This window comes from Eschscholzia californica, unplaced genomic scaffold, assembly GCF_041429995.1.
Source record: "Eschscholzia californica isolate CP2 unplaced genomic scaffold, dmEscCali1.0.p SCAF_4, whole genome shotgun sequence".
Lineage (NCBI taxonomy): Eukaryota > Viridiplantae > Streptophyta > Magnoliopsida > Ranunculales > Papaveraceae > Eschscholzia > Eschscholzia californica.
The window spans coordinates 49675511-49703210 of NW_028238461.1; the positions used below are offsets into that span (position 1 = coordinate 49675511).

General features: G+C 36.1%; 2 protein-coding genes across 4 annotated transcripts; both read right to left on the minus strand.

Annotated features, from left to right (window-relative positions):
* Positions 1-436: 436 nt before the first annotated feature.
* TGA10 (bZIP transcription factor family protein) lies at positions 437-8328 on the minus strand. 3 transcript variants are annotated; one of them, XM_086632167.1, is made up of 11 exons: positions 7674-8328; positions 7279-7442; positions 6580-6659; positions 6341-6487; positions 6103-6171; positions 5932-5991; positions 5672-5749; positions 5460-5532; positions 4967-5238; positions 1956-2195; positions 437-931 (listed from the first exon to the last, which is right to left on the minus strand). In XM_086632167.1, exons 1-11 carry the CDS (start codon positions 7859-7861, stop codon positions 782-784), a joined length of 1521 nt encoding a protein of 506 aa, XP_086488293.1. In that variant the 5' UTR covers positions 7862-8328; the 3' UTR covers positions 437-781. The 3 variants fall into 3 exon arrangements, with proteins under 3 accessions (XP_086488293.1, XP_086488291.1, XP_086488292.1); XM_086632165.1 differs by having other exon boundaries at positions 7279-7445; positions 7602-8328; XM_086632166.1 differs by having other exon boundaries at positions 7602-8261.
* A 14408-nt stretch (positions 8329-22736) lies between these two features.
* LOC147545667 (FT-interacting protein 7) lies at positions 22737-26523 on the minus strand. Its single transcript, XM_086632168.1, has 2 exons — positions 26013-26523; positions 22737-25748 (listed from the first exon to the last, which is right to left on the minus strand). The coding sequence occupies exon 2, from the start codon at positions 25348-25350 to the stop codon at positions 23026-23028; it is 2325 nt and encodes a 774-aa protein (XP_086488294.1). The 5' UTR covers positions 25351-25748; positions 26013-26523; the 3' UTR covers positions 22737-23025.
* Positions 26524-27700: the final 1177 nt, after the last annotated feature.

Sequence of the window (27700 nt, forward strand, 5' to 3'; positions counted from 1 at the left end):
TGGCACGAATTGTAATTTGTTAATAAAGTAAGGGTATTTGATTTCTCCATATTCAGATCTGACAAAGAGGACCTCTTTTACATTTTTTCCCAACTTTGGATTGGGCCCTTATTTTGGGCTTAACTTTGGGCCTTTCATCCATTCCCTCTATAATTATTTGGTATTTGTCTTTTGATAAACCCAAAAATCAATACAAATTGATTAGCTTGCATGTAGTAGCTCAGAGGGCAGGCCACATGGACCCTCTCACTATCACACTCGTCTTTCCTCTTCTTCTTCTCTGCATCTCCATGTTTATCTTTCATATATGATCATGAGTTTCTAGAGAGAAAAAAAAATTAAGAATGGGATGATGATATGATGAACTTTAGAGTCTAGAGAGAGATAGAAGATTTTACTAAAATATATATATATAGAGAGAGAAATTAAGACATCATTTGATCATTCATAATAGTACTAATTATATATATGGTCTAATTGGTGCTATTCTAAATATCTATCTATACATGATCTGTTTGTGAGAAAAAAAAAAACATAAAACTCTGCTTGATAATAATAATAATAAAAGGGTCGAAGTTCTGATTGATTGATGATCATCATATGTGTACGTCTCTAATGCATGATCACATACATGCATTCATCCATCCCCTTAGAGAGAGATCAGAGAGATTATCAAGAAAGATGGGTAATAATTTAATTTATACTAGATCATATCCTAATTTTAAAGAGAGAGAGCGGAGAAGAGTTAGAGAGAGAGAGAGAGAGTGAAATGAAATATCAATCAATCCTGTCTGGGACGAGAAAGCCAGAGAGAGCTGAGAGCACGAAGACGATGGAAGTATTCAGCAATGGCTAAGAAGCATCTAGCAGCTTGACGTGTTGTCAACAATTGATACAGCCTATGTAGTGTTTGGTGCCTCAAATTATCACCCTGCAATTGCATTCCCCACCACCATATAGGTAAGTAAGACTTCTTCCTTTTATTTATCAATTACACTATATCTAATCAAACACACTATATAAGTACTATATTCCAATATTATTCATCTAAACTCTAATTTGTCAACAAGAAAAATTTGTATGAAATGCCATATGTCTAGTATGATAATAAAATATGCCACGTGTTCTAAAGGTATTGACAAAGTCGGCCGATGATGTGGCAAGAATTTTGAAAGGGTTCCAACCCCATGCTAAAAAGTAGGTTGGGAGTACGTGACAAGGAAAATGTTGTTATGTCCGGCCACTCTCCCGGATGAATCTCGACTGAGTGAGGTGGTCGGCCATAATACCAGGAGTATTCAGACAAACGGGCCGAGTTGACCTGCCAAGATATCAGGCTGAGAAATTTTTTCAAACATGACACATAGACTATCCTAACTAGCTTATTTTTTCTGTCAAGTACCAATAAGCGGCTAATCAAATATATGTTATACAGAAGTATGGATGATTTTTTTAAACATAAGGTCCTTGAGATTAATCAAAGGGAGAAAATATCTAGTGAGATTGGTCTAAATTGAAGGTTGGTCACCCTCTACATTGTCTTCTTGTTTAACAACCACATAAAATCATATTCTTAACCTAACTATTTCATTAATTATCATAAAAGGCAGACTTACTTCATCCCTAACTTTTGATTCATGACCCCTGACCCATTGAAATATTGTCACTAAAATAACCTAAAATTCAAAAACATTTTATATGCTCAACAAAATTTTACTACTTATTAGTGTCTCAATTTAGAAGTAATCTGAAAATGTTTTCAGCTCGAACATAGAAGTAAAATTTAAAGAACACCTAACAGTCTAATTTTGAGCTAACTTCTAAGATCAAATTTGAGTAATATTGTGAAATTTTCAGCAACGTTTTTGAGAAACCAGTGCGATTTATAATTTTAACTGTGGGTTAAATTAGACGAATATGTAAAATCCGAAAATGATTGTTAATAAATTACGTACCTGTCGAACAAAGCCTTCGAGTGTGGATAGCTTGTTCATGGCAATTGCCATTTGACCCATGTAGTTAGCCATGTTAGAAGGATATGTAAGTGCATCTGAGACAATTGTGTCTGATAAAGATTGATGGAGTGCTTCAAGACCTTGACTTAAAGCATCCTCAGCTTCTTGCGTTGACTGCTGAAGACCACATATACCCATGATTTGTTGCTCCGTCAATGGTTCGATTTGATTTAGAAGCATCTTTGTACATACAAAAACATAACCCAAGTTATTCGTCATCAAATAGTTAATCATTTCATTTAGGACGATGCAATTAGAAACCGACTCACATGAGAAATGAACATGTTTTCACTCAACCAAAGCGAACTTCACTATACGCACAAACAATAATAGAGTAATCCGTTTTTAAGTGAATTATTTAATTTGCAGATATGTAAGTTTTAGTTTTCTAGTATTGTTGTTCTATAGTCATCTATTTAACTAAAAATTCTATAAGATCGTCTTATATGGAGTAATTTCTTATACAACGAAATATATTTGTCTTTTTAATTTATGAGAATTTATCATCACAAGTGGTTAATTAGAAGAAAAATTATTAAATTTCATGTAAGTTTTATATATGGTTATTATTTCATACAACCACCATTTGAACCACTTTTAATAAGAGAGAAGGAAGGTGCATGATGAAGAAAACAAATAGTGGTGTCATAAGAGAGAGAGAAGAGAGGGAACTAACTATACGTGCAAGCAAGCTTCTCTCTCTATGTCATATGTCTCTTGTCTAAGTAGGAGTACTTAAAAGTTTGTCTATTTATTATGACCAAAAACGAATATGTATAAGACCAAGAACAAAGACATAAATATGAAATAATGCTGAAATGGTAACAGACATCTTTATGAGACTTGGTGAGGGAAAGTCTAGAATTTATCCTTTTTATAGCAACATAACCTGCCCTACCCCTTTTTCACATGAACTCAATTTCTCTCTTTCTTTCGTCATTCTTTTGATCATTTTTGCTTTTTTGATCATCATGCATGTAGTTAGCTCTCTAGCTACCTCTTATATGCCCTTACTAACTCTCTCCCTCTCTCTCTCTCTCTCTGTCCATCACTACCAAATCTCAATAATGGCCCCGACAAACCTAACCCATCTACAAGACTTCTCCATTCCTTCCTTAGTATTTCATCATGAGGATCACATACCTAGTTCATTTTCCACCTCTCCCATCTCTTAGATCATCATCACTACCTATCTCATTTTCACCATTTCATCATCATTTTCCTCATATATATATATCTTCCCCATTCCTCTTCTATTTCAATATATGATCCTAAGATTTTTTGCCAGAATTCTATATAAATAAATAAAAGTTAAGTCCTAATTATAATTTTCTGCTTGATGCCTACAAAATTATATGATACCATGAATAGACCAAATCATGAGATATGTGCTCACCAAAAAGACATGTCTCAAACTAAGAAAACCCACAACGGGAGAGACACGTGACGAATGCATTCACGTAAGATAATATCTAGGGCAAGACATTGTCAGCTGGTTTTGAGTTGGATGTTATAAAATTTAATACCTTGTTACATTTGAGGAAGATTTTTTGCCTCGTCCGTTGTAGTTGTGCAGTAGCAATATATTGTTCATGTTTAGAGCTCATTTAGATTTGTATAATTCACTTCACTACATGCATATTATCTATCGGGAAATGCTAGAGAGCCTAGCTTTGGTGTCCATAAATCAGCCCAGCTGACGTGGAATTCATTAAAAGACAAGATTTTTTCAAAGTTTGACTGTCCCGGAGTTGTCTTTTAGTGAATTCCACGTCAGCTGGACTGATTTATGGTCACCAAAACTGGGCTCTCTAGCATTTCCGTTATCTATATGTTCCCAATGCAAGAGAGATTGAAGTCATAAATTTAAGGAAACCACTACTTCGCTGGAGATTCAGGTCCAAGTATAGCCCAAAGGATAGATGACATATGCCGTCTTGGTGATGTGAAAATGAGCATGTCATGTCAGCTTTCAGGCTGTTAAGTTTGTGGCCATCCAACTCAAAACCAATTGGCAATGAGTGGAGAGGACCTATACTTTATATTCTTGATTGCTAGTTACCCATTCTCCCATGTGGGACTATTCTCACACGCCCCCTCACGTGTGGCGTTCTTTGAGCCTAACACGTGTGTTTTTTTTTTCTTTACGGGTGACGTGGAACACGTGTGGCTTTTAAGCCTATCACGTGTGGGCCTAGCTCTGATACCATGTTAAGTTTGTGGCCATCCAACTCAAAACCAATTGGCAATGAGTGGAGAGGACCTATACTTTATATTCTTGGTTGCTAGTTACCCATTCTCCCATGTGGGACTATTCTCACACAGGCCAAGTGCCCAAGTAGCACCCTCGTTAAAATAAACCTCATTCCTCCCCTAATCTCTTGTGTCAATCCTAAGCTAAATTGGTGGCGTATGGAATCTATATGCTACTGCAGTCTATTGATATAGATGATTTTGAGATTTTGTGGTATAAAATCGTCACACTATGAGCTTGGTTTTATGCACCTTAAATGTCAACGGACTCTAAACTTATCTACTTTGGGCTTCTTCATGTCTGGCCGGAGGGCATTCCAGAATATTATCAATAGTCGTCTTTATTAAACTAGATACATTTGTTTTAATCAAATGCAAGTTATTGCATTATGACTTTTAAGTTTGAAATAAAGGAAACCTAATTGGATTGACTTCGTCCAGACAAACGGTCGATTAATTAGTGATTAAGTATTGGAGTGATTGATATCTGAAAATGAATATAAAAGTAGTTGAAAAATGAAGGAAGTTGAGTCATATAAAAATAGTTGTACTGTTGGTACCGGTTAGATGTATCTATCTGCTGGTTAATTATATTATTTAAAATTATGAGTAGGATTAGTTCATCTTAAATAAACTTTCTAATTCTTGGAAAAAAAATGCAGTTTAATTAGGGTATGTTTGTTTGTGAAAGAAGGTACCTTAATAACTTCTGACGGCTTAAATCCACCCATCCACATGAAGCATCGTTCGGCTGGAGTTTTCCACATACCCGATACAAGGTGAAATACATCGTTTTTTACTACCATGCTTTTTAAACCGATCATTTCGTCGTAGTGAGCTAAGGAATTTTCAACAAATAGTCTTAATTCGTTTTCGGGTAGTTGTTCTTGTAGTGCTGCTTGAAGCTCACACATTATTCTGTGATGTTCTTCAAGCCACCTCGCATATTCCATGTCGAAAAATGCTGCCTCTGGTTAAAAATACAAATAAAATATGTCATTCAAATAACCACATGAAGTAGCCCATTTGTGATTGATACTCTTGTATAAGCATACTCTATATGACCCATGACCTTTTTTAAAGCATAGGTTATCTTATTAAGTATTTAGATGCCACATTAGGTCATATGGTGTATGTGATAGCATGAATTACTGAAAAGTTTAGCTATTTTGAGCTCAGAATGGGCAATACCTGAGCTGATATTGTTCATACCACCAGGAAGACCTTGATCTCCAAGAAGTGACCCTCCACCTAAAAACATGCCCTAATTTACATGACCCACCAAAAAAATAAGTAATATAATCAAGTAAAACAAGTTAAGAGCTTTTTATATTCAAATTAGAAGATAAAACCTTTACAATTCATTAGGGTTTTGTAGTTATTTTTAGGACATTAGTACTTACTTGAGCTCTAGCCCTTTGAAGTTCTTGTTCAAGCTGAGTTAACTTAATTCTACTTGATTCTAATTGTTGAACATAAGCCTGTAAAAAACACAATTAGAAAAGAAAAAAAATGTTAATCTTACATAGTTTGTAATAAAAACCCGTGATTCGATTATAGGTTTTGATACTAATTTTGATCTGAAAAAAACAAAAAGACTTGGAGAATTTGAAGGAATTGAAGTAGTTCATATGTATGTATGATATTTGGGTATGTGCCTGACCTTCTTTCTTAGTCTGCTTTTCCTAGCTGCTTCTCTATTCTGAGCCAGCCTCCTCAATGTCTTAAGAGAATAAATCAAAATTTAGGGCATGAACATATGAAATACTACTAAAGTTATTGGGCATTGAACCAGAGAACTAAATAGTAAACCTAACTAGGTATATAAACTTACTTTAGGATCTGGTGTTTTGGGTCCTTCATGTTCTGAACTAGATGTTGTGACTTTTCGAATTCCTTCCCTCTACAAGATCAACCAAGATGAAAACTACTAATAAGAAATCACATACTATTATAATAAAGGAGAAAGAAAACCCAAGTTGAATAAGTATAAGAAGTAGGAATTATATTATAAGAGAGAGAGAGAGAGAGAGAGAGAGAGAGAGAAAGAATCTAATGAAGAAAATAAAGACCTTGATAACTTTAGCAGGTTCATTTCCTGATGCTGCTACTACTAAAGCATTTCTTGAGTTGGTCAATTCCATGGATGGTTCTGATGGTCTCTTTGAACTACCACCACCTTTTGAAGATACTCCTAAATTACCACCACCTACACTTGTCTGTGTTCATTCATCAAGATACAAAACCATATAAATTATCATATCAAAATATCAAATAGAGAGAGAGAGAAAGAGAGAGAGAGGCTAAATACCCTAGTAGTAGAAGGCTCAACATGCATTGGTTGAGAAGGGAAAATGTTCAAAGTTGGAGGTCTAATCCCAGAGCCACTCTCTGCATCCAAAATCATTCAAATTAATTTCATACTATTAGAATTGATCAAACTACACCAAATCAATAATTAAGAAGATAAAACTATAGATTAGGTCATAACAAAAATACCCATGATGATTAAACATACAAAACTAGAGAGAGAGAGAAAGTAATTAGAGAGACATCTGGAACTCTCTGCCACCCCCCAAAAACAGAAGAAATATAAAGTAGTAGTAACAAGATAAAAGAAACTGATACTGATTATTGTTCGTACACTTTTCAGTACAAGCTAGTAAAGGGAAGAAGGATGGATATTAGCAAGAAATTGATGACTAGTCTGTTACTTGTCACGGTCTAAAAGAACAACTAAAAGAGAGAGAAAATAAAAAAGATAAAACCTTCAAAACAAAATCAACTTTTCTTTTTCAAAGTTTTCTTTCTCTCTCTCTCTCTCTATTCAAGAATCTGTTCATATAGTAGTACACAGTACAATCAGATTTGATCTGATACCCACCCACACTTTCTTCATGATAAATATTGTACATAGTACAATCAGATCAAATAATCATGATCTCTAATTCAGCTGAAAAAAATACAAAGTAGTAGTAGTCAAGTAGAGAGAGAGAGAGAAGAAACTCACGTCTAATTTGTTCATGAGTTGCTGCTGATGAAGGTATAGTATGATGATCATGACCATCAAAATACATAAAAAGAGCTTGATCTAAATCACCCAAGTCATAAGCAGCAACTCCACTACTTGAATTACAATTATTAGTACTAGTAGTAGTATTTTGATCTTTATTTCTGCTGATCACAAATAAAAACAAACAAAAACCCAAAATAAGCATCTTATTAATTTGCATCATCTCTTTTTTGTCTTTTTGAAATCTAGCTAGCTTGAAGTCATTTTAATGAACTAAATTGAATTTTTTCATCTTTCTTTATACTAATATATATTATTACATGAAATTTCCAGGAATAGATTCATCATCATCATGATCATGTGGTACCACTGATGATGATTGCATCACTAACCCTCCAAATGAAATCTGTTCTTGATCTTGTTGTTGTTGTTGATGAAATTGAATTTGGTGGTGATTGTTGTTGTTTTTATTAGTAGCCATGAAAGGAAGTGGAGTACTACTCCAATTATAAGGAGCAACTAATTTTATATCTAATCTCTCTTGATCTTCTTCAAAATAGTAAGTTTTTGTCAAAGCCATTAATGGGTATCATTTCTGGATGATGAATTTCATCATTCATATAACTAGCTAGAGAGAGATAAAGTCGGTTTTGATTGATGAAGATTGAAGAGAATAATAGTAGTTCAATAAGAGTAGAGAGAGAAGGGAAACTGAATACAAGAAATTAAATGCAAATATAACAAAAGACAAACCCTCTTTTCTAATTTCTCTCACTACTACTACTAATCTTCTCTCTCTAAACCACAGATGATGACTTTGGAAACAAATGGGGATATAATTTTCAGATAAAGCGATTTAGGTCATTGGGAAAAGCTACCTAGCTTTGAAATGATGACTTTGGTTTTCTCTCTCTCTCTCCAAAAGAACGAAAGAAAATATTTCCACACGGATAAATACCACCGTAAGCCGGATAAATACCACTCCGTGGAGAAGGTGGAAACTACTTTTGTATCTTCACTGGAAACGGCCAAAGAGTTTACTTGTTCGACCTTCCATTGCTCTTCTTATTGACTTAAATACCCTCTACTATTCCTTTTTTTTTTTTTTTTTTTTTGAGAATAATCCCAAACCATTAATAACTGGAGTACATTACAATTACAGCCCAAAGGGAAACATGAAGGACTAAAAACAAAAATTTACAACATAGGGACTAAAAGCGAAGCCGCCAACAAATGGGCGTCCTTATTGTAGACTCTATTACAATAAGACACCTCTACGTTCTTTTCCAGGATGATAACCCTAATCCTCTCAATCTCCCTGATTAGTCGCCACGGTATATCACCATCTACGGCTGAAATTGCTTCTATCAAAACCCTAGAATCCCCCTCTATTATAAAACCTTCTAGCCCTAAGTCATTTGCCAGCTCCAAGCCGCACTTTAACCCTTCCATCTCACTATAAATTGGGGATTTTGGTTGTAAAAGCTTTGATTTCGAATACATGGCTACTCCTTCACTGTTCTTGGCAATGGCCGCACACGAAGCCATGTTGTCCCTGTATGCTCCATCGAAATTTATTTTGATCTTACCTATCGGAGGGGGAATCCATCGATTAACCTGCAACAAGTTGTTAGAAACCTGATTTGGTTCAAGGTTAGAAACATACCTTATTTGATCCATTGCTTTCCAGAGGCATCTAGTCAGATCGATCTCTTTGTTTTGGAAATGAGCTTCGTTTCGTGATTTCCACCATTCCCACAGTAGGTATGTGATTTTGTACCATTCTGAATCATCAAGTTGATTTTATGTGATGGTATTTGATAATAAACTAATGGGTTCTCGATCTCCTTGGTACAGGTAATTGATCCCAGCCATCGATGCCAGCTCTCTGAATTTTGGGCAGTCTCCAAACAGGTGAAACCTATCTTCCTGTTGATTTGTGTTGCATAGTTTACAAGTTTGACCTATATGAGTCACCCTTTTCCCAATGTTTACCAACGTGGGTAGACCATCATGCACCATCTTCCATATAAACAATTGAACCTTTGGTTCCATCTGATTCTTTTTCCAAAATAATTTCCAAGGAAAAGTTATGGCTGATGCTGAAATTGTAGGCAAATTTTTGATTTGGGTGTAGTATGACTTTGTGGTAAATTTCCCATTTTCTACAGGGCACCAAATTAACCTATCTCTTTGAATAGATTGTGGTAAACTGATATTTTGAATAGCAGTAATGGTCGTAGCATCAAAGTATGTGTTTATGATTTCCATATTCCAAGCATTGTGATTACTATCTATTAGATCAGACACCCAATAGATGTAAGTAGGCATTTCAGTAGTTATGATTGGTGTATTGTTTTGTATGCCTGGAATCCAAGGATCCGATCTTATCTTTATGTTTGTACCATCTCCTACCATCCATATGATATTGTTCCTGATAGTATTTTTAGTCTTTGCCATTGCTTGCCAAAAACTTGAAGCTCCTGTTGTGGTTGTTTCATTCCAATAGTCATCTTGCTTGAGATATTTTGCTTTTAAAAGTTTAACCCAAATTGAATTCCTCTTTGTGACAAACCTCCAAGTCATTTTTGCAATCAGGGCTAGGTTTACCTCTTCTATTGATCTAATGCCCAGGCCACCTTTATGTTTTGGACTAGTTAGTATGTCCCATTTAGTAAAATGAATTCTTGTATCCGTGTCAGAATGATTCCACCAAAAATCCCTCTCTATTTTCTCCAATTGTTCTATGATCTTTTTTGGTAATAGTTGAAAACTGCAAGGGTAAGTACAGAAAGCAGATAGAATAGATTTAATTAAGACAGTTTTACCTGCTTGAGTTATATACTTGCCTTTCCAATTTGATAGAGAGTTTTTAAATTTCTCTATAAGCCAAGAATAGCTTGAATACGATTACCTTTCTTGAGAATTAACGATCCTAGATATTTTTCATGTTCCACCATAATTGGAGCCGAGAGCTGATCGACAAATTGATTCTGTATATCCTGGTGGACACCCCTGCTGAAAAGTAAAGAAGACTTGGAGAAATTTACCCTCTGGCCCGAGAAGGAAGCATATTGATTCATCAATTGTTTTATTGCATTTAGATTCTGAATGTTTGTTGAACCAAATACTATCAGATCATCCGCAAACAGCAGATGTGTTATGCTAGGACTGGCCGGATTAATTCTGTAGCCTGTAAAAATGTTCTGAGATTCATAGTAATGAAATAAGAGAGAGAGAGACTGTGAGGATAGAATGAATAGGTAGGGAGATAACGGGCATCCCTGCCTAAGGCCTCTAGAGGCCGAAAAGTCGCCTACTGTTTTCCCATTGACCTGGATATTAAAGTTCGCACTAGTGATGCATGACATAATCAGGTTTAAAATAGGTTCGTCCAGACCCGAAGCTTTTAGGACTTTATTAAGAAAGTCCCAATTAACCCTGTCGTAAGCTTTGGCCATATCCATTTTTAAAGAAAATGTGCCCTCCCTGCTGGTTGATTTACTCATGGAATGCATAAGTTCTTTAGTAATAATGATATTATCAACAATTTGTCTGTTTGGCACGAAAGCGTTTTGGGACCAAGAAATGCACTCATCTAGATACGGCCGAATACGATTTGCTATGATTTTTGTGATGAATTTATAAACCGTTTTGCATAGGGCTATTGGTCTGAAATCCGAGGCCATACTCGGATTCCTAATCTTTGGGATCAATGCAATAGTCGTCTGATTAATAGAAGGATCGATAGAACCTGATTTAAAAGCTTCCTGAATATAGTGAACCAACTCTGTCCCTATCGAGTCCCAGTTGTGTTGGTAGAAAAAACATGGTAAACCATCTGGCCCCGGGCTTTTTATCGATCCCGTAGACATGACGACTGATTTTATTTCTTCCAAAGTGGGAATCCTTGAGATGTTGGTCAGGTGATCAGATGTAAAGACCTTATATGCATGAAGAATTTCGGTTGGCGGTTGTTCCACAGGCTCAGCCGCAAATAGATTCTGAAAATGAGCAATGAGTTCATTTGAGATGTCATCGAAATCATGTATAGTTTGTCCATTGGATAGTGTTAATTGGTGAATCTTATTTTTCTGTCTTCGAACCGACATTGCCAAGTGATACGCCTTGGTATTGCGATCTCCATTCTGAACCCATTTGGACTTCGCTCTTTGTTCAGCCTTTGTACATTGTAGATTTTCCAGATACAAAATCTCCTCTTGAATTTTACTTTCAACTTCTAGAATTTCAGTAGTAGAGATGAGGGATTGGATATCTAGAAGTCGTTTCTTCAAAATAGTAAGTCTATTTTTCAACGTACCAAACACATGTTTACTCCATCCTCTAATTTCATTTTTAATCTGATGGGTTTTCCCAACAAATGTGCCCGTGGAGTTCAACCATTTCTCTTGGAAAACCGACTTGTAATCCTCATGTTTGGTCCAAAAGACCTCAAACTTTGAAATGGTGTTGACTGGAATTCCCTGAGTTATTAGTTTCAGCAAGATTGGGGCATGGTCACTGTTATAACGGGGCAGATGAAAAACTTCCGCCTCCGGATATTTCATAAGCCAACTGGAATTGCAGAGAACTCGATCAAGTCTTTCTTTCGTCAGATGATGTAGAGATTTGCTGTTTGTCCAGGTGTAGGTTGGTCCATTGAATCCGAGGTCTAATAATTGAGCATCCTGGATGAATTTCTGAAATTGAGTCATAAATGGAATGTTAGTACTGCCACCCCACTTTTCACTTTTATCAGACAAAGCATTTAGATCACCTAAGCACACATAGGGGTTTGACGTAGCCTCAATTTTCGTCAATAAATCGGTCCAGAAAGGTAGTCTATTACACACTTGGGGCGGACCATAGACACAAAAAATGTCCCAAGGAATATTATCTGAGTTCTGAATTATGGTAGCATGTATGAGATTGGAAGAATGATGGTGAATATGTAATTTAAGGTCGTTTGACCAATGTAAAATTAGTCCACCACTACGACCAACAGAGGGAACTGAAATAAAATTAGGAAGATTAAAATAATTAAAACAAGGTGGAGGGATATAATTAGAAATTCTCGTTTCCGAGAGAAATACAACAGAAGGTTTAGTGGAACCGAGGAACTGTTTCAGAGTTTCCTTTGTCGGGTTGTTCCCCAAGCCCCGACAATTCCAAGCAAACACATTCATGGTTGGGGCGGCATTAGGGTTGTCGTGGCCCGTTCCTCATTTCCATGCCTTGGTGACGATCTCTGAGTCTTTCTGTATTGTTTCTTTGTTCTGACCTCAGCGAGCAGCATCTCATCATCCACCGATTTGCTCGTACTTGCAATGTTACCTTTGTTGTGAACCAACTTTCTTGTGTATCCTGATACAGGTCATTTGTATGAATAGAAGCTATTCCTTGTTCTGTTTGGATCTTGCTTCGTTTAACCTGGTACAAATTAGACAATAAATTACCATAATTATTACGAATATTAGGGTTCTTAGCACAAACCGTTTCTATTGGACTATCCTCATTATTATCAATAGTCAAATCCTGCAATTTGGGGATTAAGTCCTGACCGGAAGACCCCAATTCTTTGAAGGGATTTCTGGTGGAAAATGGGACTTTAAAAGATTCAGGAAATTTAGGAGTCATAGCTTTAAGTACACGGTTCTTATCAATTTCAGACAGATTATGCTTTAAGAGGTCACCAAAAGCCAACACAGTAGAACAAAATTTCATAGTGTGGCCTATGTAACCACAGTAGATACAGAATCTTGGGAGTTTCTCCACCCTGATTTCTATAGAAATGAGTTTGGTATTGGAGAGTTTTAGATTAACTCTCGGAGTTAACGGTTGGTTTAAGGGAAGTTTAACTCTAACACGGCCAAATAGACTCCATTTCACGGCATCTTCATTAGTAATCGGAATGAAAGTCCCCAACGTTCCTGCAAGTCTATTCACAATTGTGCAATTTAAATGACTAGTATGAATGCCATGCAATTGAACCCAAAACCAAACAAAGTCAAAATTATGGTCTCCTGGGGAGATTTCCGCCTGACATTCTTGTAGGACTATGAGTTCTTCTTGCATAACCCAAGGGGAGGTTTCTAAAGCAATGTCCAATTCTGATGCAGTCATAAACTTGATGAGAAAGAGATTGTCCTTTATTTCCGATATGGTGAATTTGTTTGGTCCATGTATTAACCGAGAAAGTCGATACATGGCCAATCCAATGTCAATTTTCTTTTGGCTTTGGAACCACACCACTCCCTGCTTGATCAGATCTGAATCCCAAGCGTTAATATCACCTCCCTCTACCGTGATAGGAGGAGTTTCATTTGTTGATAATGCCTCAAATTGACGTAGGAATTGAGAGTTTTCAGACTCCATAGCGCAAAGAAACAAGAAAACCAAAGTGATAAAGACAAAGACAGTAAGAGATTGAGACTAAATCTCGCAGAAAAATGCCCCTTTAGAGCGACGAATGAAAGGATTTCAGACTTTAAAGAGTCTAAATCGAGAAGATCATCAAGATATCAGCGGAAAACCGCCAATAACTGACTGAAAAAGCAGAAATAACCGAAATAAAAACTAATCGCGCCGCCAAAAGAAGAGGCTCCGACAATACTATGTAACTAATATCTCAGCCCGGGAGCAAAATTAGGAAAAAGTTCGGTAATATTTAGATAGTAGTACCCTCTACTATTCCTGTAAGTACGTTTAAATATGGGTTGTTTCATTTTGGCCCCAATTTATGACCAACTTGTTATTTCGGCCCTGATAACTGATGAGTGTGTTTTAACACTCTTTTGGCCCCTATATGTGAAAAGTAAATTGGCAGTCAAAATGGAGATATAGGCACATATTGTGGCAAACATGGCATGTTAGGCATTAATGGGGGTGCTATGTCCAATTGGTCGGTTAGACGAAAATGGACTGCCAACCCGTACTTATGGGGCCTAAGATGTCCAGTTAGTCGCAAATTGGGAACATAAGAAAAAGTTAACTCATATTATTGTTAGTACGCACCAAGATTACAACACTTACACAATCAACACATGGATCTTTTGTATAACTCTTCTAAACTTCAAAAGGTTGTTGCCTCAAATAGAAGAATCATATTCCATTGCACTTAAAGAAAAGACTTAATAGAATACAAGATATAAGACGGATCGTAAATAAGAGATCCGGTGGACAAGATGAGTTGCAGAAATAATATACGTGTACTTATTTCTGCAACTCATTTTGGCCGTCGGATCTCTTATTTACGATCTGTCTTATATCTTGTATTCTATTAAGACTCATTCGAATATGTGACAAAACAGTCTTCTGTGTTATAAAGAATGTATTATCACAATACATGATCTACATTAGTGTTGACATGCTAGTATTTACTTAACGGTCACATAAACAAATAAAAAGCATATGTTATATTCTTCCAATCATTCATCTTTAGAACTTGTGATTATAGGTACGTAACCCACAAATTGGATGATGATTTTCATCTTTCTATTTTGAAACAATATCAAAATGACTTCTTCAGTATATCCGGTTTTTCAGTAATTTATTAATACAAGACGACTTTACCCAATTGACCCCCTTAGGTAGACCAAGGTGAAAATAAGCTTGCTTTTTTTTTTTTGCAAGGAAAACACGCTTACTAAGTCTATCGGATCTTCATCAAAAAAAAAATAGTCTATCAGTCATTTTTCTAAAATTATTCTTGAGAAATCTTTTACCCTATATATATAGTGTAATATTCTAATATGGCCCTTCTTTTATGTCATTTGGTATACTAAGAATATATTCTCATTCTTAATCTCGATGCCTAAAGGAACTTCCTAAACAAAAAGGGTAAGGAAGTAAATCACATTCCTCATATCGGGTGAAATGTCGGTACACAAATAACAGTCAGAAATGACATAGTTGTGAAGGGTCGGGTTGGGTCCCCCTTTTATCAAAATCGGAAGCCTGAGTGGGACCTATCAAAACATAAGATTGTTACTATATGGATGTGAATTTTAGTTAGGCCAGCGCTTTGGGGAAAGCTAAATAGTTTCCGAGGTTGTGAAGACTTGGTCAAAAATTGTCAATTTTATTTAGGGGGAAAGCAAAATACTTCTCCACCTCAGCTCTCTCTCTCTCTCTCCACCTCACCTCACTCTCTCTCCACCTCACCTCTATCTTCTCCGATTAGGTCGCCGGCCGGAAAATTTTCCGGCCGGCGACCATTAAAAAATAAAAAAATTTCACTCTCTCTCTCTCTAGAAACTCCGGCGAAGGGGTTTCTCTTCGCCGGAGTTCCGGTCTGTTGAAGAACATACCGATCTGGTCTGTTCTTCAACAGACCGGAACTCCGACGAAGGGAAACCCCTTCGCCGGAGTTTCTAGAGAGAGAGAGAGAGTGAAATTTTTTTTTTCTTTTCTTCATGGTCGCCGGCCGGAAAATTTTCCGGCCGGCGACCAAATCGGAGAAGACAAAGAGGTGAGGTGGAGAGAGAGTGAGGTGAGGTGGAGATAGAGTGAGGTGAGGTGGAGATAGATTGAGGTGAGGTGGAGTGTTTTTTTTGTTTCCCCTTAAAATTTATTTCCCCGGAAAATCTCTAAAATTTTACATATTCCCTTTAAAATTTCACACCCCGGAAACTATTTAGCTTTCCCCAAAGCGCTGGCCTTTAGTTATGCCGAAAATTTTAACATTGATATTATGGAGATGAAATATGCTAATAATTAGTATCATAAAATTGTTATTAAAATATGCTTATACATTTTAAATTTCATGAATATGGTAATATACACATGTAAAAGAATTCCTAAACTTTGTAGTTTCACAATATGATAAAAGAATTTGGACATATAACACTTCTTTTGTAGCTTTGGAATGCAGATACCTTAAAACTAATATTTTGGACTTTTTAAGTAAAAATGGTACTTCAAATTAATAACTAATCAATCCACCACCATTACTATCACTCTTCTTCTTTGTTACATAGCCACCAATAATCTTATTTAGATATAACTGGATCAAATTCTATTGATTTCTTAGAAAATAATGAAATTCGAACTCAAATATTTTTAGTGAAAAAACATATATGTAATTAACCAGAAAAGTTTGTTTCACACCCAACGTCGCTCATAAATAAGAAACAAAAAAAGAAATGGAAATGTGTAAGTGTTAAGTAGGCGTGGTTGAATACGAAAATAATTTTTTTTAGAAGGGGAAATTGTAGTAGTATTTAGGAAACAAGCACGATTACAACACTTGAAAGAGATAATACAGACATGAAGAAACGAAAATGACAATCAAATTTAAATCAGTTTCCTCCATTATGTGTCTTCGACAACATACATTCTTCTCCGTGGTAAGAGGAAAAGAGAGATACTTCGAAGAACATAATCTTACTATGTCTGAGTGGTTGTCTACTATCTGATCCAAGAAAGACCACCACTTCAAAACCAAAAAAAGTTTGAACCGCACCAGTAGGACAAGATGGAAACAAAAAATCAAGACTTTAACAAAGTCCTGAGAATTTTTTAAAGTAGAACTCAAAGATTCCAAGGTTACCCTCCAGTATTCCCTCTATAGAGAAATCATGTCCCACCACAATCGATAAAGATTATAATTGGACACCTAGAAATTATGGTTGTTGCCGAAGTTCGAGCCGAAAGAATTAGCAAAGTCAGTTAGAAACTGCAGTAGAGGCGCAAAGGGTGATTGGTGAAGCTGAGAACCAAGACTGGTAAAAAATGATGTCAAAGTTGTGACCGAAATAGCAAAGCTAAACGAAATAGAAGGACCTTACTCGTTTCTGAATGAGCCAATAATAATTTACAAGGATCGAAAGGTATACCCAAAACAGATAAGAACCAAGCCCTTTTTAGTTCCTCTGTGTCAAAAAGAGTGGCCACAAAATAAGCTAGTTGGTTGGTTCCGGCTCAAGAAGTATTTTGGCCCAAAGTTATGGAACAACCGCAGCAAGGATAAAAGCCCACCACCTGTATTAAGAGGAAAAGAACAAGTGTGAACAAATAGTAATACAAAGACAAATTCATTCAGTAATCAAAGAAAAAAAGGTATTTGTTCTAAAGCAAAGAGGTAGCTCTTCAAATATAAAAGTTGCTCTCCAATTACAAAGAACCTAGATCAAGTAGTATCTAACTAGTGGGACCCCCTTGTTTGGGCCCTTAATTTGTGTGATTTTTTACATCCAACCACTCCGAGAATAAGGAGGGGCAGCCACCCCGTGGTATGAAAGATGAAGTCCATGATTCGGTGCTTCAGCACCATTCTCTAATAACGTGAACGACACGTGTTAGAACTATAGGGGATCACTAAATGGATCCTAATAAGGGAAAAACATATCTGGTTAGCGGAGAGCATTCATTATAAGTGATGAAAGTTATTTTAGTAAAAGGATAGCAAGTCCATTTGTGAGAAACACACAAGAGGCAGAATTCAAATCTTATGCATTTTAGGCGGCAAGATTAGCCTTACATTTAGCTAATCAAAGGGGTTGTCGGAAGTGTATTATTGAAGGTGATGCAAAGCTTGTAGTTGATGTTTGCTCGGATAAAAGCAAGACCCCTCCTTGGAAGATACAAAACATTGTAACAGATATCAAAATCGCAAGTACCTTCTTCGACACTTTGCAAGTTTCCTTTTCCCCGAGGAAAGTGAACCAAGTAGCTCGTATACTTGCAAAATCTGCGTTCGATTTAAAGTTAAATGAGACTTGGGAATTACCTAATATCCCTAATTGCATTGTAAATAAGTTGGCGATGGACAAAGCTAACATTGTGTTAAATCCAAATTCTTAATAAATATTAGGCACATGCCTACATTCATAAAAAAAAATCTAGAAAAAGATTATTCAACAAAAAAAAAAGTCTAGAAAAGGATTATTATGCATTTGATGTAATTTGTGATACTTTGAATATATTGTTATCATATGTAAATTACTTTCACAAATTTCTTGTCTATTATATAGTTTTTCATACGGGTATGAATCAACTTTATGAAAGTGTTAAGTTAATAATATTATAAATTAAGAATATAAGATTAATTCGTAGATGCTTTAAAGACTTTTATTTGCTTAAAAAAGTTTATGGCGATAAGAACACAATAAACTCTAATCAAATATCCCAACCAGATTAAAATTTGTCCCGGTGTTACAACAAAACATTATAACTCAATTTCATTCATTGTTTAACAAAAACAACATATATCCGTATCTATTAAAATAGAATAATAGCTATGATATAAACATTCCTCGAATATTTATACTTTTTCATGGTTGAATTGATTTTAAGGGGGAGTAATCAAAGTCAAAATTGATGGCATTAGTGTAACCATCCAATTAGTTGACCATTAACATAAATTTATCAAAACTAGTTGATAACAACCTCTACTCAATAATGTAATTCTATAATATATATACTTTCTAAGGAATTTCTTTTCAAATTAAATTTGAATATTAACTTAATTATTTTAGATAGATTAAAATACTTTACAAAATTTAGTTGGTTACCGTCTTTTTCGCCCAAACATTATAATAGTAATTGTAGTTTGTAAACTAGATTAAAGAAATTAATTTATTTATTTTTGCTAACTAGTAGTTGAGAAATTAGGATTTTGTTTTCGGTAAACTCCAAATATAAACTAGTTGAAATTATGTGGATTAGGTAAAGATTAATACATCCATATTAAAAAAAAGTCGATAAGATAACAAGAATAGGAACAAATATCTTTAGACAACCATAACAAAGAAGAAAGGGTAGATTATCTCTTACATTTTTTCTTCTTGAAACAATTATCTCATGTACTTGGTTATATATAAACACACATACGAATTCAAATATATTGAGACGGTCTTTAAAGTGACTTAACCTCTTCTTACCCGCCGTGATGGTATGCCCAATATATATCGTGTCGAAATCCGACTGGAATATTTGTCCGGTCAAAATAAAAAGTAAATCACTTTGTCTCTCTAAATCCTGCCGAACACACTCCGTGGCCGAGATAGGTGTTGAGCATACAGACACTTTCCTTTACAAATATAGTTACACTTTATGTTACATAGTTTAGTTGAACATGGACTAATTAGAAATTATTTACTTGGGAAAACTTAAATAAAGAGTGAAAGAGAGTGAGACCAAACACCTAGTTTAAATATTTGCACATACAAAAGAGTGGAATCATCAAAATGCTTTTGATGAAGGAAAGAATTTTAGGTCAATAAGTGACTCAACTTTTCTCGACCCTAGAACAAGTGGAAAGCACATGTAAACATGAGACAAACACACGTGATTGACATAGCAATTGATTTAGCCAAAAAAAAAAAAAATGGCCACACAGAATTAACAATTCTATCTTTAAAAAAAGTAAGACCTCACCAATGTCAACTTAATATAATATTTTGTATAAATTTACATGAAGAATGATTCAATAGTAGTAGACCAAGTCTAACCATTCGGAAATATTGTATGATAAAAAATAAAATCCATCTCGACCAGGAAGGCTTGTATCATGTTGCCGTTCTAAGTATATTGTTCGTCCTTCATCAAAAAAAAAAAAGTATATTGTTCGTCCAACACTCAAATTTATAAAATAGCAATTGAAGAAATCAACTTCTCTTTTTTATTTTGATGAAATAAATCAACTTCTCTTTAGTTGTCTGTCAAATTTAACAATCATTTTTTTTTACCCTTCTTTTCAAATAATTTCTTTGTATTTTGACGGTTAATTTTGACTAACACAAACATAATACAGAATTTTAGACAAATAGGGTAGCTAAACTTTCTACTTGGTCACAAATTAAAGATAACCCCCTCTAATATCAAGAGTAAATGGGGTTAGTAGAAGTAGTAGTAGATGAGGATAAACACTACACCAAAATTAGAACCGAAATCAAATCACCATGTCAAACAGAAAGGTGGGTCCTAATGCCTGTGAACAAATTTCTAACATACTAAAAATAGAAAGTTATTGATCTCCTTTTATTACTTCTTGTCTATCTAGGGTTTCTGTTTCAAAATTTCAACTACATTGAATGTGATTCGTTTTGTTTTGTTTTTCTTTTGACTACAAAATCCTTATTTTCCCTTTCTTCAATGATGGCTTCCCATTTTCTGACTAGCATTATAATAAGGATGAATCTTTGGTTTCTTTCCTATAAGTTTTAAGGGTTATTTCCCTAATGGCCCCCTACTTTGTGACCAGCTTCCTGCCTGGCCCCCTACTTTACAAGAAATATCGATATGGCCCCCTTCCGTTATAACACCGTTACTCTCTCTCTTCCATTTCTTTTCTCTCTCCTCCAGCATGTTTTCTCTCTCTGCCACCTCATTAAACCAGCCACATCATCGTCTTCACCGGCAGGGTCGCCGGCCAAATTTCCGGCCGGCGACCTTCAAATATATTTTTTTTTTCTCTCTCTCTCTAAAAAAAAAATTTATAAAAATTCTCTCACCTCTCTCTCTCTAACTCCGGCGAAGGGAAACCTTCGCCGGAGTTTAGAGAGAGAGAGGTGAGAGAATTTTTTTTAAATATTGGCGACCTTCAAATATTTTTTTTTTTCTCTCTCTCTAAAAAAAAAAATATTTATAAAAATTCTCTCACCTCTCTCTCTCTAACTCCGGCGAATTCCCTTCGCCGGAGTTAGAGAGAGAGAGGTGAGAGAATTTTTATAAATATATTTTTTTTTAGAGAGAGAGAAAAAAAAAGTTTGAAGGTCGCCGGCCGAAAATTTGGCCGGCCGGCGACCCTGCCGGTGAAGACGATGATGTGGCTGGTTTAACGAGGTGGCAGAGAGAGAAAACATGCTGGAGGAGAGAGAAAAGAAATGGAAGAGAGAGAGTAACGGTGTTATAACGGAAGGGGGTCATATGGATATTTCTTGTAAAGTAGGGGGCCAGGCAGGAAGCTGGTCACAAAGTAGGGGGCCATTAGGGAAATAGCCCAGATCAGGTAGTAAAAGGAAGAAAAGTTACACCATTTTTCTCAATTTTCTTTTTAAATTACTTTTTCTTAACTTACATGATTATTATAAGGATTAATTAATCATATTGACTTAAGATAAAATAATTCTATGACCTCAAGGAATGTGTTTTTATTTCTCAATATTATGTTTTAGAGATTAATGGTTGTAATGATTATTTTCAACTTAAATAATTATAATCAGCCATACCAACAACTGGTGGCTCAGTTGGCAAGTGCATTTACTCTACAATACGGAAGTTCCAAGTTCGATCTCATGGAAGTGTAAATCTAGAAATATTGAATTTGGGTATGGATAAAGTAATATCTTATGCTTTAGGCCATTAATTTCCTCGGGCTTTAGACCAGTAGTAATTCGACAATTTTTGTGTCTATTACATTGTATCGATGTATCAATTGCAATGACCATTCTTTCAAAAAAAAAAAATTGCAATGACCATTATAGTTAAATGTTCAAAAAATAATAATTTGTAATCAGCCAGGTAAGATTTGAAGGCACTCCTATAAATGTTAAAGACACTTCTCTTGAGGCAAATTTGAGAGTGTGTGTGGGAAAGGGTGTTATTGAAGGCGCCTGAAAACCTCTTAGACGCTTTTTTTGAATTTGCTCAGTGTTCCTCAACCTTGACCTCTAAAGTGGAAGACTATACCTCTTGCTACTCCAATCAAGAGTTGTTGACACCTCTCTTGTACTAGTTAAACAAGACTTTGCAGGGTAACAAAGCTCTAGAATTTAGTGAATAATATAAAACCAGTCCCGACCCCTACGATTTTTCTTCATTTAGGTAACACCCACACCAAGTAGCCAAGCCTATATTCACACTAGACAAGGATTTTCTTCGCATGGGTGTAGGCCGGATGTTAAGTGCCCTTATACTAATCTTTCCGCGAGATCAAGCTTTGTTCCAAGGTGTGTGTAGTTACGTCGAGATCATTCAAATGTTAAGTGGTCTTTAATCTTCATATTTACCACCACTATCACCATTTCCAACCATTACCACCACCACCAAATCTCTGTTGGGCTTTGTGGCAACACTTCCGACCATTACCACCACCAAATCTCTATATGGAATGGAAATGAAGATAAGGTTTCTCTCTTTCTTTCCTAGAGCTGCTCCAACAAACTCTTGTTCAACCCATTACTGATCACCACTTGAGATATTCTTTTCCTCAACAATCAGCTCTAGAGTCATCTTGACCCACATTACCTAATAGGTCAACAGAGTCGAACTCAAAATCACCAAGTCCTTTCTTTTGTGCAGTGTCAGTCAAATGAGTAATATAATCCTCTGTAATCTGAACAGTGCTGATGGACTGAGGATCTTGCACCCACATGAACTGCTTTTGAGACAACCATTTCAGAGGTAGCACCAATTCTTCTTCAATTGAGTTCTAGTTATACCTACTAAAGTGTTGGGAAAATCCACCCAAATTGAAACACACAAAAGTGAAAATGAAAAAATACAAACAGATGTAGAGATCAACATTCATTCATTGATTACAGAAAATAGAACTCAATTTGGGAAACATAATAAAGAAGCTTCAAGAAGGAGAAATCGAAAACTAACACAAACAAACTACAGATATGCATCATCATTCATGTCTACTGAGGGAAAAAAAAATACAAAGTTACAAACTCATAACAGAACAATTCAACCATAAATCTCTCTGATAAAAACATATCCTTCCTGCCATTTATACTTCAGTATGGAGACAACTGATCAGTAGTGATTTGAGATCAAATTCCAAACATTAATGGCTTCTCATAACATGCTATCAGTTCTGGCAGGTAATCTTCGGAAGAAGTTGAGTGGAACTGAAGGGAGCCTGTGACGGAACCTAGGATGCCTTAACACGTAAAAGCCTGTGATAAGGGCAACCACTCGAAAAGGAGTCACATAAAGAACAATGGCAGCAATCAAACAGAAAGTAACAAACAGAGATGTGGCTCTCGGATCTCGCCAACTAAGCAGAGACTGCAATCTTTCTCCTTGGGTTGCTAAGTCACCGACCACCGTTTGAATCCTTCCAGCTACACTTCGCAATCGATCATATCTCGCCCTTACTATATCAGAAGGTCGAGAAGTAGGAAAGGTATCAAATTCTTCGTCAAGTTCGTCTGGATGAACATTCTCGGCATGTGAGAGTCGGGTATCCATGTGAGGTGGCTTTCTTGGTCTCCAACGAAAGTACCAAACACCAATCAAGAACAAGTAGAGAAAAATGGTGGGTAGAATCAGTTCCGGGTATAGAACAAGTATTATAAAGAGTATGTGAATCAGAATAGTTGTAAGAGGATTTTTCCAAACACATATTTGATCGAACCATCTAGCAACTGCAATTAATCCACTCAGAACTCCCATAATCCTGAAAAAGTTAGCTCGACTCTTTCTCATACTCCACATATGTGAATCAACATCTAACATATACTCCACAACTTCTTTCCTTAATGGTGGCTCGGCACGACTTAGCCTCATAGATACAATTTGATGAGCTTGGTGCCTTAAGTTATCGAGTTGAGTGACAGACAATGGATGAAGATAGTGCATTTTAGGTAATAGTGGTTGAGAGTAGATATGCATCATATTGAGCAAAGAAGAGCATGTAAATCTTACAGCCAATTGAATTTCGCCCATCTTCTTCAACCCAGAAGGATGTAAAACCAGAAGAGGATAAGAGTGAGTATAAACCCGATCAGCTTCAAGCGTAGAAAGACGAATTCTCACCTTCCCGATCCTCGAGTCCTTTGCACCATTTGATTTATCCCCTCCATGTAAATGACAGTTATCAAAAACCCCAATCGTAATAACAGTGCACGGATCATAAACCTCCCAAGTGTATTGCTCATTCCATTTCGGAGTAGGACAATCAATAATTGTTCTTGTTCTGATCCACTTCTGCCCATATTTAGCCACACAATAAGCATCTGTAGTTCCTCGCCCATCTTTGGTTTTCATCGGCAATAAACCATTTGCAGTCAAAATTCCCAATTCTAGAACCCCAATGCTTGGCTTCCATAACTGCTTTGCTGTGGGTCTAAGATCACTACTGTAGTGAGTTGACTCGTCCAATACATGATACCCGCCATCCAAACAAATTCTCAAATGAATCCTACTAGCAAAACGATTGTCTTTCCTCCTTTCTCCATCAACAACAACGTGCTTCTCAAGATTAAACCATCTTGTATTCACAGCTCTGTGATCCAGTCTCCTATCCACGCTCTGTAGAGGAATTACACATTTACCCAATACTTCATCCTTGTTTGGTGCAACTCTATCTTCCACACTCAATATCAAGTGTTCTTCAAACGGTTCAGATGCTACAAACATCAAGTCCTCGTTCCACAGTGGGTTAATATTCCGGCTCTGAGATGCTCTAGTTCTCAATGCTTGATTTCCAAGTATTGCTTTAACGTAAACTTCTGGGTACCCTACCTTGTCACCAGGTTGCAAGTCCTGAGCTTCAATCACATTAACCCTAAGATACCAAAGTTTGGGAGAAACATATACCTTCGACCGAATGTTAGCATGACCTTCACCACCTACAGTTGCTGCATCTGAGTGCCACGCCTCTGGAAACGCTTCATCAGCTTGGGTACCCATCCAAACAGCCAACATAAGCTCTCCTTTAACTTTATCACCTTTTCGATCTTCCAATCTATACCATTGCGGGGCTAAAGGACTATCTGGTGGAACACGCTTAGGCACTTCATTGAGATCAAACCAAACCCGACCCATGAAATCATCCTTCATAAAATCTTTATCTTTCACCAAAACCTCAACAACAGAAGCTTGGATTCGATCTTTTGAGAATGCAAATACTTGATTCCACTCAGGGTTTGTCTTCTTTTCGAAGTGACGAGTAGTACCCTTATAGTTTCCAAGCTTCACTTCCACATATGGGTCACAGCTTCCTGTAACGTCTTTCGTCGGCAAATCTTTAGCTTTCACGACGCGAACATACAGATATTGCATCTGCTCAACAAGATCATAAGTACTAGTGTGCTTATCACCGGCGAGACCACCACCGAGATGGGGTGAGGTCTCCTTTAAGGAGAAATCCTCCGTTGGGTGAGGTCGCTGCATCATCTCAACTACAAGAACAAAAAGCAGGGGATACAAATGTAGGAGGAAGAAACTTGCAGAAACCCTTTGAAGAAAACTCCTCTTTTCTCAGAAGTTCTCAAAAACTAGAGATACCTCATGAAAAAGGGCAGTCAAGGAATTTGAAAAGCTAAGTTCTTGAGGTTTTTGATAGAGGTGAAAAGGGTTTGTTTCCTTAGAAACAGAGATGGTCAAACTTTTAAACAGCAAACCTTCTAACTTTGTAACTGAGTTATTTAATGAGAAACAGAGAGAAGAAAGAGAATCTTAAATGTGAAAGTGAAACCCTAGATTTTCCTCAGAAGAGCTGACAAAAAGTAAGACCAATGAAGATACATTAATGGCCTCTCTGAAACTTGCAGATCCTAGTGTGTGAAGAAAACCTGTAAAATCAAAACGACAATCAAACATTAGGTATCAGAAACAAAATACAATGAACAAAAAACTTATAAACCCTCATGCATTTTTCACAATATCCACTGATTCATGAAAAAAAAACAACCCTTTACCAAAATCTTCAGATCTAAACTAAAACACCCATTAAAATGAAAACCATCAAGTTTTTTGTAATCAAAACCTACTTTTTACGTACTGAACAGTGAAATGGCGTAAAAAGAAGATGAACAATGCTGAAGTAAGAAGCTTACCTTAGGAAATGTTGAGAACTGGAACAAATTCTTCAAAACCCTAGATCGATTATGAATGAAGTAATAGAAGTTGGTAAAGTAAAAAAATTTGAAAAATGTTAGTGTATGGAACTCTTTCTCTCTCTAAAACTCTAAACTTTGGTTCTATTTTCTCTCTCTTGTATTGTGTTGTGAGTGGAGTGTAGAGTATAGAGTTTAGAGAGAGAAAGTGTGGGTCTGGAGATCTGAATCTAAAGGAAGAAGAAAACAGTAATAGTAGTACTGAAACCACTTCTGAATTTTCTTTCTGATCAACTTCTTTCTTTCTTTCTTTACTTTACTCTTTATTTTTATGTTTTTTGTGTCTAGGGGGGGAGGGAGGAAAATCCGAAATAACAGAGAGAACCCGAGGCAACTGGAAAGAACTATGGTCGGGGGTTGTTGGCACGTGCCAAGAACATCTTATTTATTATCCCCTTACTATTATTTTAATGCCCTTTTTTTTTTTCTGTCATGCTAGATCTGTTGGATCAAGACATATTTTAATGCTTCATCATCTATATCATTCTAGGTCCCACTATCAAATGTACAAATCCGTATTTTTGGGCACCCATCATTTTTACATCTTTCTACTCATGCATTTGAGTAAATGGGGAGTATATTGAATCTTTCCCACAAATGTGGGATCAATGCTCCAACTAGTTTCCAATTTTCTTTTCGAAGAAATTAATTTTTGTTTTAAATTAAACAAGTAAGCCTCATTTACCAATTACCATCTAAATTTGTTTTAGACTTAATTCAGAAGAGTTTAGGTTTTGGAGATTTTATACACACAATGCATAAAGTTGTTGGAAACAACGTAATTTGCAATCTTGATGGTCAAGGGCAATGTCCTAAAAGTTGGTACAAAAACCAAGCATGAAAGTAATTAGTTTTCACCAAATTTTTTTTTATCTCCATTATGCCACCTCATCATCTTCTCCGACCAATAGTCGTTGTCTGCCCACTTCCAAACTGCGACCTTAATTCAAAGTTGGTTTACCAGACCGACGACGAAAGGAGCTCATTTTCTTCGATGGAGAGAGAGAGATATAGAGAGAGAGAGAGAGAGAGAGAGAGAGAGAGAGAGAGAGAGAGAGAGGAGGGAGAAGAGAGATACGAGAATAAAACAAGAAAATAAGAAGGAAGAAGAGAGAAAAATAAGAAGAGAAAAATATAGCTGAAGGTCGTCCGTCGAAAATTGTTGGTGGGCTACCTTTTGTTAGAAAGGAAAGTCAAGAGTTGATCAAATGACTTCACCATTGACCTAATGGTGTTCCTTCAGTCGTTAGGTCAAAAATAGCTGAAGGCATTGTCCTCGATAAACCACAATGTCTTTAACCATTTGTAGACTTACCTTTGGAGATTTTGTATGATGTCTCCCTTCAAGTTTTCAGTGGTCGTAAGCAAGTGGTATCACTAATTCCATTCTGTAAATAGCTGTTTACTGATTATTATAGTTGTATTTTATAATTTTAACTTCGATCACTTTCAACATCTTTAAATGTACACTTTGAAACCATTGATGTCATCTTGCTCCAGTAGCTTTAGTTTTTTTCTTTTTGTGTCAAAGCTCTTCCAAGTCTTACCATACGTGAGCTTTGATTATTGTGCAAGATGGGTTGGTTTCATAGGTGGTGGGGCATAGAATTTCATTTCTTGGTACGGTA